Here is a 20,437-nt window from a genome sequence, read left to right as displayed (position 1 = left end):
TTTCCCCATCTATATAAGCTGGTCTCAAACTCCTGAGCTCAAGCAATCTACTCTCTTCGGGCTCCCAAAGTGCCGAGATTACAGGTGTGAGCCAACGTGCCTGGCAATAATGCTACCAACAGATGGTTTTTGGGCTTGAATACCTTCAGGGACATGGATCTTCACTACCACTTCACAAGAGTATAAATGTGGATTAAAAGTAACAATACATATAAAGCGCTTAGTACAGTGACTAGCATGTAGGGAAAGTTTGAGTAGTGTTAGCATTTCTATTTATCACTGTGGTGTCAAATGTTGAGTGGCCAAACCTGTGATGAATGGAGCAAGCTTGACTTCCGTGACAGAAGAACAAAGGATTTAAACAAGGGAGGCCAAACTCCTCCTCATCCGCCTCTTGCCAAATAGCTCCTAGCCAAGAGTAGATAAGGTAAGGTTTAAGGTCAGACAAAAAGGACAATATGTATTAATTTCTCTAGATAAAGTAATTTGGGAGGAATGGATGGGTACTTTGAGTTGAAGGAGAAGAAAAAGGGGGCTTTGGAGAATTTCTTTTAAGATTACTTGAGGGAGGTTTTTCTGATCTCCAACCTCTGTGAATTTATGAATCCAAAGATGTGAAAATAGGTTGGAGGACTTAGGACCACTAACTTTTGAGGGTGCCTGTGTATTCCCTCCTATCCAAAGAATTTGATTACTGCAGCAATTGATGGAGACAGGGCTCTAGTGACATTTCCAACTTCCCCTCCTGAGATATTTAAATTAGTCCTTAGGAAGGCTTACTGTCCCCTCACCTCCATCACGGAAACCCCTTATATTTTTCCCACCCTCTGATTCAGCTCCATTTTCTGGTTCATTTCCCATCATTCAAAACCTCCACCAATGCCTGTGACTCAACGTCCGGTGGATTGGTTATAGCAGAAAAACATCGTGGTCATTACTTTCTATGGTTTTTTTATAGAAACTTAGTTGAATTGACACATTTAAAACATTAACTGTGGTGTGAATTAGTACAAATTCCTGCTTGGGTCATGGCATTTAGCACAAGACGAAATTTCCTATCTCCATGGCTTTAGGGCTCTCTCAGTAGATAATCACAATATTATAATGCTGCAAGACATCTTGGCCAGTGTTCTCGAGATCTTCTAGTGCTGCCTTCCTCATGTTGCAAATGAGCAAAATAAGACCCTGAGGACTTAAACACCTTGCCCAAGATTACATAAATAATTTAGGCAAAGAACTCGGGCTTTTCCGAACGAGCCCTGTGATATTTCCAAAGTGGCACTCCAACTAATAATATCGAATGGATCTCAGATATCTTTCTTTTTTTTTTTTTTTTTCTTTTTTTTTTTTTAATGAGACTGAGTCTTGCTCTGTCGCCCAGGCTAGCGTGCAGTGGTGCAATCTCAACTCACTGCAACCTCCGACTCCCAGGTTCAAGCGATTTGCCTACCTCAGCCTCCTGAATAGCTGAGATTACAGGAATGCACCACCAGGCCCAGCTAATTTTTGTATTTTTAGTAGAGACGAGGTTTCACCATGTTGGTCAGGCTGGTCTTGAACCCCTGACCTCGTGATCTGCCTGCTTCAGCCTCTCAAAGTGCTGGGATTACATGTGTGAGCCACCACACCCGGCCCAGATATCTTTCAGGATAAAATCATACATAGACTGGCAAATCAATTTGCAAATGGGCAGACCCCTGGATTTGAGACAAAAGCATGTTCATCCAAAAGAGTATTTAGTGCCCATAATCCTGACATGTTGCATTTCTGACCTTCACCTGAATGCTCATATTGTATCATTGAGATGGAAAAAAAAATAGTACATGAGGAATTGATGGCAAACTAGTCAAGCATGTCCCTGGCCATGCCATTGGCTGCTGGAAACATAAATAAGGATACGCAACAAGAAAAAGAGCCTGGACCTCTCATCTGCTATTCGGGACCAGGGTGAAAACATTACAGAGATCCTGTTTGGTGGAGCTCCAGGTGGGCCTGAGATAACCCAAGCATTTATCTTTGGTAAGGGTTATCACTTTTTACCCTTGAAATTGGCATATCCAGAACAGGATCTTCATGTACAACTAGAACCTGCAGAGCAATGGTTCCCAGAATTTCCCCTGAAGTGCTAGTAACCACAGTGGAAGATTAACTAAACACCCAAAGGAGTGCCCAACAAGCTTCAGCTTTCTCTGAAGTCTCCTTCTTTCGCTTAACTCATATTTATAAAATAGTAGTGCAGATGAGTGTTTTATATGCTATCTTAAAATTTCGTCTGTGGTAATAATAATAATAATGGATCAATGTCAATCTCCTCATTTTGGTGGCTGTCCTGTGGTTATGCATGCAAGAGTACTTGCAATTAGGACATAGTCACTGAAGTGTTAAGGGGTAATGAGCATAATGTCTATAACTTGTTCTCAAATAGCTCAGAAATGTTAATAATTGGGGAACTGGGTGAAGCATATAGGGGAGCTCTGTGTACGCTTTCTGAAATTTTTATATACATTTTAAATTATTTCAAAGTGAAAATATTTAAAAATTTTTTAATGTAATTCATTTCAATTTTTCTATCATACAATGTTATTTTTTGTAAAAATAATGCCTTAAATTATTCCCCACCCCCCAAAAAAAGATAGTTTTGGTAAAATTGTAAAGAAGACATTTATCTTGTGACTGTGTACCCTCTGCACACATCTGTGTTCCACCAGGGGTAGCAGTACACTGGCTTTAATGTTTTCCTTAACTTGCTCTTTATGGGTTTCTATCTCTGACCAGTGTTTCTTTTCAAGAACTGGTTGAGGAAGATAGGATAGTCATGGGGTTAGTGCATTGGAAAGCTCCTTTTCATGCTGAAAAATGAGAAAATAGACATAGAGCACTTGGAACAGTGACTGGAACATAGAAAATCCTTAGTAAATGTTAACTATGATTGTTTTTATCATTGTGGCCCTTGTCATTCCTAGGAGGGCTGAAGGCTGCATGCAGGCTTGTTGTGGTAAGTCAGAGGTCTTAGGAAGGCAGCCGGCCTATGAGGGGAGCTGGCGTATCCAGGGAGCCACATGCCTCAGCTCTGGTTGGGTTGAAGACAACATCCTCTCCCTCATGAAGATGAATCCAGGAGTGAGGAACAAAGGGAGACAGTCCACCCACAGAGACAAGTTCATAGTACAAATGGGCACCCTAGGAAGGCCTCAAAGAGCTACATAAAAAAGAAAAATGGACCTGGCAGGAGACGGGGTTAGCCACTGGAAACACAGCAGGGCTTCCCAAAAGGCGTGTGGCCACTGGATTCTATGTGGTGGAGCTCTGCTTCTCAGAGCCATAAACCAGGGTCCAGACCACAGGTCTCTCACCACCAGGAAGCTATGTGAAGGTTGAAGCTTGAAAAACCCTACAAGGGTGGCGCTTATAGTTCAAAGACTACCCTCATGGTGCTGCTGTCTTTCAGGCCAGCAACCTGGGAAAATTTCTCTGGCACCCTCGCTCACCCCTCCTTGGGTATCCTGAAAGAATGGGTCTTTAGGGGATAGTTGCTTATTCTCTGCTCCCATTCTTTGAAGTCGCCTTCAGAGTCTACTATTAGGCCTCTCCTTACATTCTAGTAAGGTGCTGGCTACTTACTAGCCCTTTGATGTTTTTTCTTGTGTCACACAAGTGTCAGAACCAGGGGGCATTTTAGAAATTTTTCAGCTGAAACTCCTTGTGTTATAAATAGTAAGGAGACTGAAAGGATCAGAGTGATGACTGAGTTCAATACACGGTTACTGAGTACTCCTGTGAGCTAGCCGTGTGCCTGGCACTATGAAGACAGAGAAGCACTGAAAGACCTGATTCCTGTCCCACAAGTTTACCGTCTACTTGGGAAGACTGGATGCTCTTACTGGATGAAACAGTTAAATAGCAAAACAAGGTAGTACATGATTTAGAACCCAAATGAGTGATACTATGAAACAGTTAATGCTAAAGGGGATTATGAGTTGTATGGGAAGTTTTGTAAATGTGATCATGAGCAAGATAATATGGTCAAGATGAGTTCTAAAGGATGGATAATATTTGAGGGCGGATTCACAAGGAAGAGGGAAACACAGAAGCAAAGTTGAAAACAGCAAAACATGTGCTGGAGACAAAAGGAAAATCGGGCTATTAGGATAGAATTTGGTTAGAATAGTTTGTGTTCAGAAGGAAGACGGGGAGGCCACTCATAAGGGATGGGCAGACTGGACTCCAAGTGAGTAGGAGAAGGCTTTGATTCCAGGCTGGGAAGGCTGGATGTTACCTTGCATGCAGGAGAACCACTGGAGATAAACAGATGTTCTTTAGAGAAATGATGCATGAAAAGAATATTTTGACAAGATCCATCCAACATTATTATACATGCTCAATTAAACTCAGGAGAAAGGGTAGGCAAGGAGGCAGTTAGAAGGTCGTAAGAGTCATCCAGACAGGCAGTGGAAAGGGAGAGAAATATATACAAGAGAACCAATAAGACTAACTGACTCAAGTGCCCCCATGCTTTGACCATGCTAGGTATTCAGTCTGTTAGCCTACTAATTGATATGGGGATGAAAGATTAGAAAAAGTCAGAGGAGACCAATATTTTCAACTGGAAGTGCCAAAAACAGAAACAGGGGCCTTACAAGGGGATAATCGGGTTTTGAGAAAAGTTGAATTCTCAGACAACAGAACTGGGTGCCTGATGTAACTGGTAGGTAGTGAAGATTCATGTCCCTGAAGGTATTCAATCCCAAAAACCATCTATTGGTAACGTTATTGCCAAGTGCATTGGCTCACACCTGTAATCTCAGCACTTTGGGAAGCTGAGGTGAGTGGATCACTTGAGTCCAGGAGTTTGAGACCAGCCCTGGCAACGTGGCAAAACCCATCTCTACAAAAAATAGAAAAATTAGCCGCACGCTGGCCGGGCGCGGTGGCTTATGCCTGTCATGCCTGTAATCCCAGCAGTTTGGGAGGCTGAGGCGGGTGGATCATGAGGTCAGGAGTTCGAGACCAGCCTGGTCAAGATGGTGAAACCCCGTCTCTACTAAAAAATACAAAAATTAGCCCAGCACTGTGGCGGGCGTCTGTAATCACAGCTACTCAGGAGACTGAGGCAGGAGAATCACGTGAACCCAGGAGGCAGAGTTTGCAGTGACCCGAGATCTCGCCACTGCACTCTAGCCTGGGTGACAGAGCAAGACTGTCTCGAAAGAAAGAAAGAGAGAGAGAGAGAGGAAGGAAGGAAGGAAGGAAGGAAGGAAGGAAGGAAGGAAGGAAGGAAGGAAGGAAGGAAGGAAGGAAGGAAGGAAGAGATAGATTAGCCACAAGTGGTGGTGTAGGCCTGTAGTCCCAGCTACTCAGGAGGCTGTCGTAGGAGGATCACCTGAGTCCGGGATATAGAAACTACAGGAAGCCATGATCGTGCCACTGCACTCCAGCCTGGGTGACAGAGCGAGACCCTGCCTTAAAAAAAGAAAAAAAAATACTCTTCTCATTAGAGCAAGAGCTAAGATTCGATGAACTTGGAAGTGCCTTCCTGCTTTGATATTCTATGAAACTGGGTCCATGTAAGCTAGTGAAGTGCCTTGCCCAAGGTCATGCAGCTAATTAGTGACAGAAGTGGGACCAGAATTTAGGTCTATTCATGTCTGGTTCAGTATTCTTACCACTAAACTATTTTAACTTTGATTGTACTCTGAGTTGTACTCTCAGGGGTGACCAGAAACCCCATATAAAAACAAGATCAGTAAAAACTGGCTCTGAAATGAAACAAAGCTGCAGCACAGCCTGACACAGTGTACAGAGTGTAAATTTGAGAATCAGATTGAAGTGGCTCTGTCACTCACTCCTGTATGGCTGTGGGCAAATTACTCAACTCCCACACACATAGACATTGTCTCCTCATCTATAAAATAAGCATAAATATTTCTATCTCGTGAGGATGCTGCAAGATAAGTAAGGAGATGTTTTTAGATAGATTGATCACAAAACATTATAAACACACACACACACACACACACTGCTGAGTTCAGTGTCAATAACATAGTAGACATTAGAGATGGCATTCAGTCTTCTTCTCTTGTGATCTGGTGGGAACAGGCATCTACCAGTCAGAGCCAAGACTGGCTCATCTCCATCCCACCGCACACAAGGTGACTGTTAGCCCACAAGAGAAGGAAATGTTTAGGCCAGCCCTGGGATCCTGCTGCCATCCCCACTCTGTCACTTCAAAGGCTGGCAGCTTGGGTCTGTAACTGTAAATGAATTATCAACAAACAGGAAAGCAGTGTGGCAAGGAAAGATAACATGAACTTTGGAGCCAAACAGACCGAATTTCGAATCCTGGCCCTGCCACTTACTAAATCTGTGGATCTTAACCTGCCAGAACCTTAGTTTCCTTTTCTGTAAAATGGGGACAATATTGTGGAACACACAATACAGTTTGTACAAAAAGTTGTACACAAAGCACAACGCCATGGCTCATGAAGCACCTTTGAAAATGAGATTCTTTATTTTCCACCAAGAACCTAGAACTGTACTGAGCACATTTTAGATGTTCATTACATGATGGTTGGTAGCATCTCTTTCCTCCTGCTGCTGCTGTACAGCCCTGTGCCGACCTGAACCATAAGTAATGTGGTGTATGTTATCCTGGCTGCCTTTAGTAGATGGTAAATATTATACTCTATACTACCATATTCCTAGGCATTTTACCACTCACCACACCACGTTGAATATGTAAGATTCCTCATTCAATATCGTTTTTGCAGAAATGTATCTGAAAAGATTTTTAAAGTTTTACTTCTGAAATTATTTGACTGTAAGTAAGTTGTGATTGGCACTGTTCCTTCTGCATTCCAGGTACTTGGGAATTCCTACAAAATGAGAAAACTAACCAAAGATTGTTTTCCCATGTAGTGAGCTTTTTATGTGTCCCAAATTTCAAAATAAGTGAAATCAACTTCATGTTACTTTAGTAGCAGGTAAGTAAATATTTTTTATTTGATTCTATATTTGACTTTTCCTGTATTGGAGCCAATATATTTTTCCCAGTCTCAAATGTTGTAGGCCCTTGGAAACCTCCCAGGTTCTAAGCACTGAGCTTCTAGTGCTTAATGGATAAAACAGCCCTGAGGCTGTGGCAGTGGGGAAAACTCATGACGAATGATTAGGATCAAAATACACAATCAAAGGAACCCCATCCCCAGGCCTCCGTGAGTGAGGCTGGCCAGCTGCATGGGCCAGCACCTACTTGAGGGAAAGCATGTTTGCAACTTAATTGGAATCAGAGCTTGCAAATTCTCTGGTCAGTCATCTTGGTTGGCAGTAAATGTTTAGGCCAACTCTGGTCTCCTGGTGCCATCCCCACCCTCTCACTTCAAAGCTTGGCAGCTTGGGTCTGTAACCGTTAATGAATAATCACTTGGTAACCTTTCCATCCCAATGGGAGAGGCTCAGCTGAGGGCCTGCAGAGAGAAATGACTTCCTGGGGCAGGGGTGGGAGGGAGCAGTGGAGAGGGAGGGAAAGATTTGTTCCCTGGTGCCCAAGTCAACTGCTTTCTGGGTAATGTTTTCCTGGGTTCAAAAATCAATGTTTTGTTTGCTTTGTGGGGAGGAGTGCACGAAGCGATCCCTGCTGTGGAAAAGGTGAGTTCTATTGGCAAAGAAGGCTCCTCCACCATGTTTGCCTGCGATGACAAACATCTCAGAATTTTTACATTCAGAAATGCAGGTACTAGGAGCCTCAGTGAATTTTGCCACTTTGGAGAGCACTTTATCCCAAAGGCAGAGAAGTTACACAAATCCCAGAGGCTGAGAGGTGGAGCAGAGTCCAACACGCTATCGCCGACCTGAGAAACCGCAGTGCAGAGCAAGTTCCCCAGCTGCAGTCATTTGCTTTAACCGTTGACAATTTTCACAGTATCTGCTTACCACCCCTATTATATTAATACGCTAAGTATACATTTACTCATTTCTTTTCGATAATTCTTTAAAAATGAAACGGAGTAATGCCACCTTTCAAAGAATACTAGTGTTACTTCGTAAACAGAAATAAAAATAAATATAATGAATATCATCTAATTTTTAAATATTCTATCCAGATACTGTTTTCAGCTGAAGACTCAGCCTGAGGCCTGTTGTTGTTATTGAAAAGGAGGAGAAACAAAGACTGGAAAGTGTAAAAGAATTCACCTTCTTGCTCTAAGAGGAGACTTTCTCTTAAACATTTTTACAAGGGTCTGAAGAAATTAAGGCAATGTGCACACACCACCTAAACCCACAAACAGAGACACACTCACTACGCTGTGCTCCTATGGGAAACTCTTTACTCTTCCCTTTTTAGCTTGGCACCAGCCCAAAGGGATGGATTGAACATCAGGAAGCTCTTAGCCCCAGCTCTGCCACTCACTTGGTGGCCTTGGAAAGGGCATTTGCCCTTTCAGGAACTCAAGCTCCCTCATCTTTAAAATGAGGGAGTCAACTGAGATGATCCCTAAGGTCCCTTCCAGCCCTGACCTTCTGTCCTTCCAAGACATTCTCCAGCAGGGCAAAATGTCAGGCGTGGAAAGAACCCAACTCGCCATACTGCTTTGCCAGCTGAAGCAGCGATCCCTTCACTAGGAGTGACCATTTTTTCTAACTTCAGTGAGAAACTGGACCACAGAATGGGGAGGAATGCATTTGACTCCACGACCTTAATATCAACTCTTTCAGGGACACCTGAGCTAGCCCAGCAGAGGGGCGTATGGAGTTTTCACATGTTTTTCTTCAAGATTTAGTTTCTCTTAGCCGGGCACGGTGGCTCACGCCTGTAATCCCAGCACTTTGGGAGGCTGAGGTGGGTAGATCACCTGAGGTCGGGAGTTCGAGACCAGCCTGACCAACATGGAGAAACCCTGTCTCTACTAAAAATAGAAAAAAGTAGCTAGGTGTGGTGGCGCATGCCTGTAATCCCAGCTACTTGGGAGGCTGAGGCAGGGGAATTGCTTGAACCTGGGAGGCGGAGGTTGCAGTGAGCTGAGATCGCACCATTGCTCTCCAGCCTGGGCGACAAAAGCGAAACTCAATCTAAAAAAAAGAAAAAAAAAAATTTAGTTTCTCTTTGTGATTTCTCAGAGTCTCAGAAAAGATACCTGGGAGTGTGGGGAGAATAGGAGTTAGGGCACCTGAGAGGTCCTGGTTAAAATTTCGTATTCGACACACTCTAGCTGTGGGATGATATGGAATTTTCTTACCTTTTCTGAGCCTCATTTTATTCATATATATATATATATGAAGGGTAACCATACCACATAAAACTGTTGTGAGGGGTAAACAAGGTAAGTGTTTATTAGAGGCACAAAAAGGCACATTATCGGCTGGTACTAAACAATAGAATGCCAGGGGTGTTCAATATTTTAGGCTGCACATTGCCCTAAAATAACTGACTTAGCGTATGAAATTCTTAGAAGGACTAGCAAGGCTCCCCCATGATGACCTATTCATCCACCTACCTCCCCTCTCTGTTCCACTGTCTCCCTTAGGAGAGATGGCACCGGCCAGAGCAGGATGCTGCCCCTTGCTGCTGCTGCTGCTTCTGGGGCTGTGGGTGGCAGAGATCCCAGTCAGTGCCAAGTCCAAGGACGTGACCTCATCTCAGTGGTTTAAAACTCAGCATGTGCAGCCCAGCCCTGAAGCATGCTACTCAGCCATGAGCAACATCAGTAAGTACACAGAATGGTGCAAAGACCTCAACACCTTCCTGCATGAGCCCTTCTCCGGTGTGGCCACCACCTGCCAGACCCCCAACATAGCCTGCAAGAATCGCCATAAAAACTGCCCCCAGAGCAGCGGGCCCGTGTCCCTGACCATGTGTGAGCTCACTTCAGGGAAGTACCCAAACTGCAGGTACAAAAAGCAGCACCTGAACGCACCTTACATAGTGGCCTGTGACCCTCCACGACAGGGTGACCCAGGGTACCCACTTGTTCTGTGCACTTGGAAAAAGTTGTCTAAGGCCTGGCGCCCACATTCCACCTCACACTCTGCAGACTGTACACTGCTGCTTTTCCTCCCTCCAGTTCGTTATTAATCTTTGCTCCTCGTTGCAAATGCCATTTTCTTCACACACACCCAACCTCACATACTCTTGGTTTCTTAGGGAGTTTTAAAGACACTTCAAAGGATGAGGGGAGACAGCAGATTCTCTTCAGCCTTTCATTGTAGCTTACTTTGCAGCCCTTCCAGAGTCAAGCCCTCAGGATCCCCACAAGGATGGATCCAGGTTTGGTGAGGCCTGTGGCTTATCTAATTTTGAAGACCCTCTTAAAGAAAAAGGACATAAAATTACAAATGTAAAATAAGATGCTTGGAAGGGCTGTGGCTGGACAGTTCAGGGAGATCCCAGACAGGGGTAATTATCTAAGGAAGGAAGGAAGGGGAATCTGCTGTGTTCCCTGTGTTGGGCAAAGAAATGCATCTGATCTTGCTGTAATAAAGACTCTGCTGTTGCTGATGGAGTGTGTGTTACTGCCTTGGGGTAAGTGGAGAGGTTTGGAGCTCCAATTCCGAGGCCCTGAAAAGGCCCTGAAACACTTGACTCTGTGAGGCATCAGCTCCACCTGCCTTGCAGGCCGGAGGGAAAGCAGCACCCTGAGCAGGCACAGTCTCGGAAGCTGACTTGATTCTGTCCTCCAGCCCCTTGAGGGCTCTCTGGTCATCCCCTCTCATGTGAAGGGGTAGAGTGACAGGAAGGACAGGCTGAGCCCTGGGATGCCAGTCAGGTCTGAGGCCTGACCCCCTTGTTTCTGCACAAGACCTGAGTTCATGCTTCATCAACGTGACCCAAAGCAGGACCCTCAGCATTCTGGAGTGAACTTCCCTCCCTGGGGAATTTCAGAATCAGGACCTACTAAGAATCCTGATCTGGTCCTAATCATTACTGAAGACTAACTGTGGTAAAGGAGCAGTTTTATATGCAATCGGCCATAGACCAATACTTTTGTACAATACAGTACAATGAATTACTAGAAAATGAAATATAACTATAGAAAATACAAGCTCAATTGTTTTATTACTAGATTTAATTAATAGAAAATACTCTGTCAAATTGCCATAACAGTTACTGGTTTTTGGGGTTTTTTTTTTTTTCACACAAGGTCTCACTCTGTCGCCCATGCTGCAGTGCAGTGGCCCAATCTCTGCTCATTATAGCCTCGACATCCTGGGCTCATGTGATCCTCCCATCTCAGCCTCCTGCGTATCTGGGACTACACGTACAAGCACAGCACTGCACCTGGCTAATGTTTGCATTTTTTTGTAAAGACAGGGTTTCACCATGTTACCCAGGCTGGTCTCAAACTCCTGGGCTCAAGCGATCCCTCAACTCCTGGGCTCAAGTGATCTACCCACCCGGACCTCCCAAAGTGCTGGGATTATAGGCATCAGCCGTGGCGCGCAGCCCATAAAAGTTTCTTAATGTTTCTTCTCAATTTCTGTACTTGCATTGATAGATATTCACAGAGAGAAAAACATACACATATCATACACATATACACACATACATACCTACATGCCAACATAAGGCACACACATAAACACCCTCATATGCATATACATACAGAGGAACACATAGTAACAACGTGCACCTGTGTGCACAACACCCACACATACACATATACTCACACTCAACAAGACACCCCCTCTTCTTCCCCAAGCTATCTCTGCTTTCTTATTATACCTCCCTTCCCATATTTGGAAAGAGAGTTTCCTACACAGGCTATGATTCAGAGTAAGGAAAGGATGTTTGGTGAAACGTGAAGTGGCAGAGAAAGCATAGAATCCAGAAATTCAAAATCCCAGTCCCCTTCTATGCTTTCTAGAACTAGAACTCAATGTAGCCTGTCACGCCAACACCATCTCACTGGCAGCGTAGTTTCCCCCACAGCCTCCAGCCCCCTCCACACTGCTCTGCCCATCACTACCACTATGTTACCCACCCTTGTGCTTATAACCAGGGAAGACATCTGGAAGTGAGAGACAAACAGCATTCTTCTATACCCTGGCTTCTTCCCAGTGTTGTGGGCAGGCTCCACTTCCTGTGGCTGCACCTTAAATGATGGTGTTTCTCAGGGTCCTATTTTGAGCTCTCTTTTCTTCCCACACTGTACTCTACTTGAGTGATTTGACTTACTTCCATGGCTCCAACCACCATTAACCTACTCCCAAAGACAGGTATATCTCCAGCCCAGAGCTCCCAAAGTCCAGACATACATGTCCATCTTCATACTGTTACTAGTCCAGTCAGTGTCCCACAGGCATCTCAACCCAAAACACTCAAAACTAAGTTCATAATCTGCCTGGCTTCCAAACCTGTCCCTCCCTACTCCTGCAGCCTCTCAGTGTTCGTTAGTGGAAACATCATACCCAATCATTCGAAGTCCTAATCTAAGACACATCTGTGTCAACTCATGCTTGTCTGTCTGTTTTTCCAGTAATTGCCCACCTTATCCCAGGAACTACCTCAAGAGGGCATAAAAGTTATTGCGTTTTATTTTCTTTTTTCCAAATAGCACTGAGTTCCTAACAGGTGCTCAATACACATTATGGCTTTGGAGGGGGGCCGTGATTTGGAGCTACGCAAATATGCGTAGGTTGGTACAACCGCAGATTCACTATCTTGTTTAGAGGGCAAGATTAAATAGTATATATGAAACTACCAAGTAATAAGATAGAAGAGAAGCATAAACCAAATGGATTCTGTAACATTTTTCTCCCACCTCATCTAGGGTTTCATTTATCCTCAAGTTCATTTATCGTAATCTAAAGTTCATTCTCCGTTGAATGTTAATTTTCCCGTTGCATACCTCTGGCTTAGCATTAGGTCCGTAGCCAGGGTTAGGCAACACCAGGAGAAGTTCAACCATTCAATATCTGTAAGAATTGTGGCCCCAGAAGCTGGGAAGAGTGTGAAAAGAATTCAGAATAGAATGAATTGTTAAGCAGACTAATTATATCCAAACAAGTGGGGGTAGCAACCTGGGTAGGAGTTTCTGACTTCCTTGTGTAGGCTGAAGAATTAGATGGAGTGTAACTTGAATCTAGGGGTCATGGGCTGTAAAACTGGCCCATTCTGAGGGTAATGATACAGCACGCATAAAACAGGGCTCAGTGGGGCAGCTGGGGCCACAGAAGAGCTGCCCAATAGCCTTGGGACAGAATTTCTACTGTTACGCTCTCTGGGCCCCTGAGAACGTGTTTCCAAAAAATCACTTGAGAAGGGTCTCCTCAGCGATTTGGGAGGACACAAGTATTTTAAAGTGGGTAAGTATGTTTTAATATCCAGAAAATTTAGAATGAAGTATAGAAATGTTTAAAAGAATCAACACATAGCATTCACATATTCGTATTAAGGAATTTGTATTACTCTTGTCATTCTAATTTAAAATGCACATGATTTGAAATGAGACTTTCCTTTAAAATTAGTTTTGGATCATTTAAGAAAACATAGAAATTGAATCATCCTATTTATAAATTGTTAGATTTATAAAGGTTTTTAGGTATTCAGGAATGCTTTGTTGGTTAGCTCAAATGGCCAAATTATAAGGACGTGGAATATATATTGAAGTTATAAAATATCTCTTTTAATGTTTAAAGAGTTTCCTTAACTACTTACAAATAAGATCAAACAGTCAGTGAATACGATTCTTTAAAGTGATTGTTAGAATTTATTTCTATGTAAGTTAAACATAAAAGCTTAAGGAAGCTGATTTATAACTTTAACATAGGAAACATAAATGTTAAAAAGCCAAGTGGCCTCTAAATACTCTTTGCTCGGCACAAAAGAAACATTTTAAAGACTCACATTAACACTACAAGACCGATTCATTTTCTATGATATTTTCATCTATACTGCACAGTGGGCTTTGGTGATTATATTTTCTGGTGTTAATATGTTTGTTGATTTTGCTGGGGCATTTAGCAGGGAGGGAAGCTCAAGGCTCAGGCTCAAGGGCATGCGACTAGCAGTGGAGCTTTCAGAATGGAATCTGGACCTCTGTCTTTCCTCAGCATTCTCCTCCCTCTGCACTGTGCTGCCTTCAGTTGGGTTATTTTTCTGACTTGGGAATGGGAGTATTATATCCTAGAAAACCTGAGAAACATGAGTAGGGTTTCCCTGAGGCCAGTGTAGGGGTGGCAGAGGAATTCAGCAAAATATACTCCAAGAAAAAGTAAAACTGAAAGACTGTGGGCAGGTCTCCATCCTTTATAGGGACTTTTCCTCCTTGGCCAAACTTGGAGTTTTGAGACTACTTTTACTAAGCAAAGTAGTTTTTAAACTGTAAACAAAACAGGCTGGGCACAGTGGCTCATGCCTATAATTCCAACACTTTGGGAGGCTGAGGTAGGAGGATCAATAGAGCCCAGGTGTTCAAGACCAGCCTGGGCAGTATAGTGAGACCTTGCCTCTAAAAAAAAAAAAAGAAAAAAAAATTTTTTTAATTAGCTGGGTGTGGGGATGCACACCTGCCTGTAGTCCCAGCTATTTGGGATGCTGAAGTGGGAGGATTGCTTGAGCCCAGGAGGTGGCAGTTGCAGTCAGCTGAGACTGCACCACTGTACTCCAGGCTGGGCAACAGAGCAAGACCCTGTCTCAAAAAGGAAACAAAAACAAACAAAAAAAATGTATTTTAAGCAACCAGTTTTAAGCAAAAATTGCTTAAAAATGCATTTTAAGGCCGGGCGCGGTGGCTCACGCCTGTAATCCCTGCACTTTGGGAGGCCGAGGCGGGCGGATCACGAGGTCAGGAGATCGAGACCATCCTGGCTAACACGGTGAAACCCCGTCTCTACTAAAATACAAAAAATTAGCCGGGCGCGGTGGCAGGCGCCTGTAGTCCCAGCTACTCGGGAGGCTGAGGCAGGAGAATGGCGCGAACCCAGGAGGCGGAGCTTGCAGTGAGCCGAGATGGTGCCACTGCACTCCAGCCTGGGTGACAGAGTGAAGACTCCGCCTCAAAAAAAAAAAAAAAAAAATGCATTTTAAGCAATTTACACTTCAGTAAATTAGAGTGCCTGCCTACCAGTGATGTGTACATATGTGTGTGTGTATATGTGTGTGTGTATGTGTGTGTGTATGTGTGTGTGTATATGTGTGTGTATATGTGTGTGTGTATATGTGTATGCGTGTGTATTTAAACAAACCCATGTTCAGGGTGAAGAAGTAAAGTTATGTTAACGGAATTAGGAGTGCTATATTCCGCCAAATACAGATCTTTTGGGATTCCAAACTCCTCATCTGAAGTGCAAATATCTATTGGCACGAATAAAACAAGATAATGTAACAATTACTTGGAATCAATCACTTAGGTGTTGGATTTGGCTTGGGGTTATTTGGAGGCAAGGCAAGGATATAGGTTTTGTAATGGGGGGGTCTTAGGAGTAGGTTCAACATGGGCAGAGACCTGGAGGTAGACACTGAGTACAAAAAAAGGAGATGTCAAGGAACTGGAGACAAAGTTTTACCCGCTGCTTGGCAGTTCTGAAGTCTGGGGGATGGGAGTGACTTCATGCTATTGAAATTCCCAGATTACCTGCTCCAGGAGACTGACTCTGCTGGGGGTCTGCCAGTGAGAGCTGGGCTGCTGCTGGCTATAACAGGCACAGGTTATGTCTCAGTAAATGTTAATTTAACAAAATGTGGTTTTGGAGCAAAGGGCTAGGGCTAGGAAAATGTACAGATCGTAAGTCTGGAAAGTTTATAAACAATTTATTTAAAAGTTCTCTCATTATACTTAAATTTTTTCAGTGAGAGGGAATTTACCTATGGAGACAGCTTGTCCCATTTTCAGGCAACTCTTAAGTATTTAAAATTCGCTTACATAGAACCTAATCTGCTTCTCTATAACTGCAACAATTCACTGATGCCCTACCGCTTTGAGCCATTCAGAATAAGCGCAATTCCTCTTCACAATCAACCTTTTAAATATTTTAAGAGTGTTTCATGACCCCTGCCCTCCACATATTGCCACATCTGGCAATAACAAAAGTTATAAAATGGCTTCTACCATTTGACCCAATAATTCCATTTTGTAAAATATGTCAAATGGGAATAATTCAAAGTGGGGAGGAGTACATTTCTACAAATCTTTTTATACCTTTTCTTTGTACAATGGAGAAAAGTTGAACATAATATAAATTCCCTAAAATTGAGAGTGGCTAAATGAATAGTGAACAACTACTTGATTTTTTTTTTTTTTTTTTTTTTTTTTTTTGAGACGGAGTCTCTCTCTGTCGCCCAGGCTGCAGTGTAGTGGCGCAATCTCGGCTCACTGCAACCTCCGCCCCCTGGGTTGAAGGGATTCTCCTGTCTCAGCCTCCCAAGTAGCTGGGATTACAGGTGCACTCTGCCACACCCGGCTAATTGTTGTATTTTTAGTAGAGACTGGGTTTCGCCATGTTGGCCAGGCTGGTCTTGAACTCCCGACCTCAGGTGATCCACCCACCTCGGCCTCCCAAAGTGCCGGGATTACAGGCATGAGCCACCACACCCAGCCTACTTGATGCTTTAACTAAAGACAATGTAGGCAAAAATTATACTGATGCATGGAAATATATATGGACAATGCTACATGAAGAAAGCAGAACACAAAACTGTTATTTTCAAATGGGTTGCAACTACATGAAAGAGTTTCTGGGTTTGTATATCAACGAAGTCAGTAAGCAACTTTGGAACCTTTCCAGAAGTCCCCCTCCAAACCATGCTTCCTCCAGACTCTTCTACTACAATGAACCTACATCTGAGCCAGATGATGGTCCACATCTGTCTTAAATTCTATCCCACAGCCAGGCATGGTGGCTCACACCTGTAATCTGTAATCCCAGCACTTTGGGAGGCAGAGATCAGGAGTTCGAGACCAGCCTGAGCAACATGCTAAAATCCCATTTCTACTAAAAATGCAAAAATTAGCCAGGCCTGGTGGCGGGTGCCGGTAATCTCAGCTACTTGGGAGGCCAAGGCAAGACAATCGCTTGAACCCAGGAGGCAGACGTTGCAGTGAGCTGAGATTGCACCACTGCACTCCAGCCTGGGCGATGAGCAAAACTCCGTCTCAAAAACAAACAAAAAACAACATCAAAAAAATTCTGTCCTGCATGCTTTCTACTTGCAAATATCCTCCAACAGACAAACAAAAAAACCTCATGAGGACTGATTCCAGGAAGACAGGAAAGCAGCTGACCCCAAGCCTCTGCCTTGCCGTTCCCACCTCTCTCTTGTCCCCAACACCATTCCTGTTCTGTGGAGCTTTCTGTCCTCCTTTCAGCCTTCACTTGGATTTATGATCTCTTTTGGGAACTGGTCAGACACTAGCTGAAAAAGCAGTGACAAAATAGACAAGGTTTTTCATTTCATAAAGTTTATTTTAAAATTATATGTGGTAGAAAGGTGAGTCTATTATGATAGAAAATAAATACATAATCAATAGAGATAAATGCTGTGAAGAAAATAAAACAGAATAACATTATTCAGAAAGACGATGGGTGAGAGACCACTTTAGACCAGGTGGCCAGGGAAGAAGACCTTTGAGACTATAACACTTTAGTTAAGACCTGAAGGATGAGAGCCAGCCACTGGAATCATGAATGAAAAGAAAGCTCCAGACAGAAGGAAAGAAGAGCAAAAAGGTGCCAAATTAAACATCTTTAGGAATAAGTAAGGCATGTTTAAAGAACTGAAAGAAGGGGCCAAATGCAGTGGCTCATACCTATAATCCCAACACTTAGGGAGGCCAAGGTGGGCGAATCACCTGAAGTCAGGAGTTTGAGACCACCCTGGCCAACATGTTGAAACCCCGTCTTTACTAAAAATACAAAAATTAGCTGGGTGTGGTAGTGTGCGCTTGTAAGCCCAGCTACTCGGGAAGCTGAGGCACCAGAATCACTTGCACCTGGGAGGTAGAGGTTGCAGTGAGTCTAGATTGTGACGCTGCACTCCAGCCTGGGCGCCAGAGCAAGACTTTGTCTCAATAACAACAACAGCAACAACAAAAACCCTGAAAAACTGAAAGAAGGCCACTGTGGCTGCAGGGTCACCAGTGGCTTAGCATAATGTCACCACAGGGCTATGGCAAAAGATGAAGCAGAAAAGAAAAGGAGAGATAGGTAGAAAAGGAATCATGATGCAAATGGAAAGCCATTAGACGGGGTTGATAAGATTTATTTGGATTTTTTTTTTCTTTTTTTTTTTTTTTTGGAGACAGAACCTTGCTCTGTCGCCAGGCTGGAATGCAGTGGTACAGTCTCAGCTCACTGCAACCTCCACCTCCCGGGTTCAAGCAATTCTCCTGCCTCAGCCTCCCAAGTAGCTGGGATTACAGGTGCGTGCCACCACGCCCAGCTAATTTTTATGTCTTTAGTAGAGACAGGGTTTCGCCATGTTGGGGTTTCACCATGTTGGCTAGGATGGTCTTGATCTCTTGACCTCCCGATCCACCTGCCTTGGCCTCCCAAAGTGCCGAGATTACAGGCATGAGCCACCGCGCCAGGCCTGATTTATTTGAATTTCTAAGATTACTCTGGCTATGGTGCAGAGAATGGCTTATCAGAAGGTAAGAGTGGAACAGGCAGACAAGTGGGGAAACTAATGTGCTAGCACTGGCAAGATGGTGGTGGTATGGACCTTGATGACACTTAGTTCAGAGAAGACAAGTTGTAAATTTTTGAAAAAATATTACCCAATCAAGTAGAACCAAAACCAATGAAAAACTAAACCATAAATAGAACTGACATATATTTACATATCACACAAATTTTTTTACCCTAAAATAACTAGGATATTGACCCCAGACTCCTTGGAAGGCAGCGCTAACAAGAACATGTGCTCTCAAGCCCATCCCTAAAATTCCCTTTGTGGTCCTTCATTAATTCCCCCTAACTTGAGGCATGGGGCTGAGGCAGAGTCCTAGTCACTGCTACCCTCTAAGGGAGAAATAGTGAGCAGCCTAAAACCCCAACCCTCTATAAGATGGCAGTCATAGCTCTTGGTGCACATAAACCGCGCAATAAACAGTACAGACACAGATGTTTTTCCACCTTCCCCTGTATTAGGATAGCACTAGTTTTCCATAAGAACCATACCGCAAATGTCTTCAGAATTATTTCAACTATTACTCTAAAATAAGTCTAGAAAAAACTAGTTTTTTTTTTTTTTTTCTCTCTGACCCACAGGGACATATCTATCACTTATAGAATCTCAGTGCTGGCTTCTACGAAAACAAATTTAACATTTTTTTTTTTTTTAGTGTGATGGTTAGGTGGCAGAAACAGTGATGTGGTGTTTAAAACTCTTCTTTTATGAACTTTGACAGCTTAGATGAGACCCTATAACTTATTAGTTGAGAGTGAAGGCTCTGGCATCAGACAGCCTGGGTTCACGTCCTGGTTTCTCATTTACCGTGTAGCTTAGAGAGAGTTTATTAACTTCAGTAAGTTACAATGTCATCTGTAAAACAGGAGTTCGAGAAGCCCCAAAGAATCTTTAATGGGTGAAGTATGGTAAGAACTGTTTGTGAATGAGAAGGCTTCTAAATCTGGTCTATTCCCAGCCTCTAATTTCTCCATTATAACTACCCCTTCATATTCCCCCACTAAAAATACATGTATCAACACATACTCTGTTGTGTACACACACACGTACACACACACACTTTTAGTTAGTAAGAGCCTGCATTCTTGGAAGAAAGTGGTATTTAACTGCTGTGACCACATGTCACTTACTTAAAATAAACCATTGTAATTTAGCACAGATTTGAAAACTCCTGGAAAGAAGGGGTAACTGCATCCCTGATTCTGTATCCAAACTTCCTTACCCCACCAGCTCAAAAACTTTCAGTGGCTCCCCTTTTTCTCCATGAAAAAAAAAAAAGATCCACTCCCTTTTCCCAGGAGTTTGTGGACCCCCATAGCCAGATTAATTTATATTCCACTACCTAAGAGTAGTGAGCCTTGGAGTCCAATGGACAACCTTCGACCCTACCAAGGGTTCCCTAAACAATATGGGGAATGGAAGGCCTGGTGAGGAAAGGTTCAGACACTCAACACCGAGAATGAATGAGCTGGGTTTGAGACAAGTGGATAAGGTTTTTTAAACACTGGCCCCTGTAACCGGCCACTGGGCAGTATTTACGGAATGGACACCAGGGGGTAGCAAAATCTCACTCTCCTAGCTCTGGAGAGTGTCGGTGACTCGAGGGTCCCATAACCCAGTGTTAGAAAGAGCTCCAACTCCACAGCTCTACCTGTGCGGGGAAGATGGTTACTGGGGCTTGTTGCCATAGGTTCTTTTTTGACGCTATGGAGCAGAGGCCTCTTCTTGCCTCTAAGAAGGATGAACATTTGCTCTGTCCTTTTCCAGGCTCAGCGGAGCGGAGAAAAAGGTGGAGGTTAGCGTCCAGAGGAGGTG

At 43.6% G+C, this 20,437-nt stretch overlaps 1 protein-coding gene across 1 annotated transcript; it reads left to right on the top strand.

Annotated features, from left to right (window-relative positions):
- The first annotated feature begins 9,433 nt into the window (after positions 1 to 9,433).
- RNASE8 (ribonuclease A family member 8) lies at positions 9,434 to 9,993 on the top strand. The gene is given in 2 exon segments (XM_050796600.1): positions 9,434 to 9,965; positions 9,968 to 9,993. Coding segments are annotated over 2 exon segments (558 nt in total).
- The last annotated feature ends 10,444 nt before the right edge of the window (positions 9,994 to 20,437 follow it).

Source organism: Macaca thibetana, chromosome 7, assembly GCF_024542745.1.
Source record: "Macaca thibetana thibetana isolate TM-01 chromosome 7, ASM2454274v1, whole genome shotgun sequence".
Classification (NCBI taxonomy): Eukaryota; Metazoa; Chordata; class Mammalia; order Primates; family Cercopithecidae; genus Macaca; species Macaca thibetana.
The sequence above is the reverse complement of the archived record's forward strand: the minus strand, read 5'-3'. Positions and strand labels throughout refer to the sequence as shown.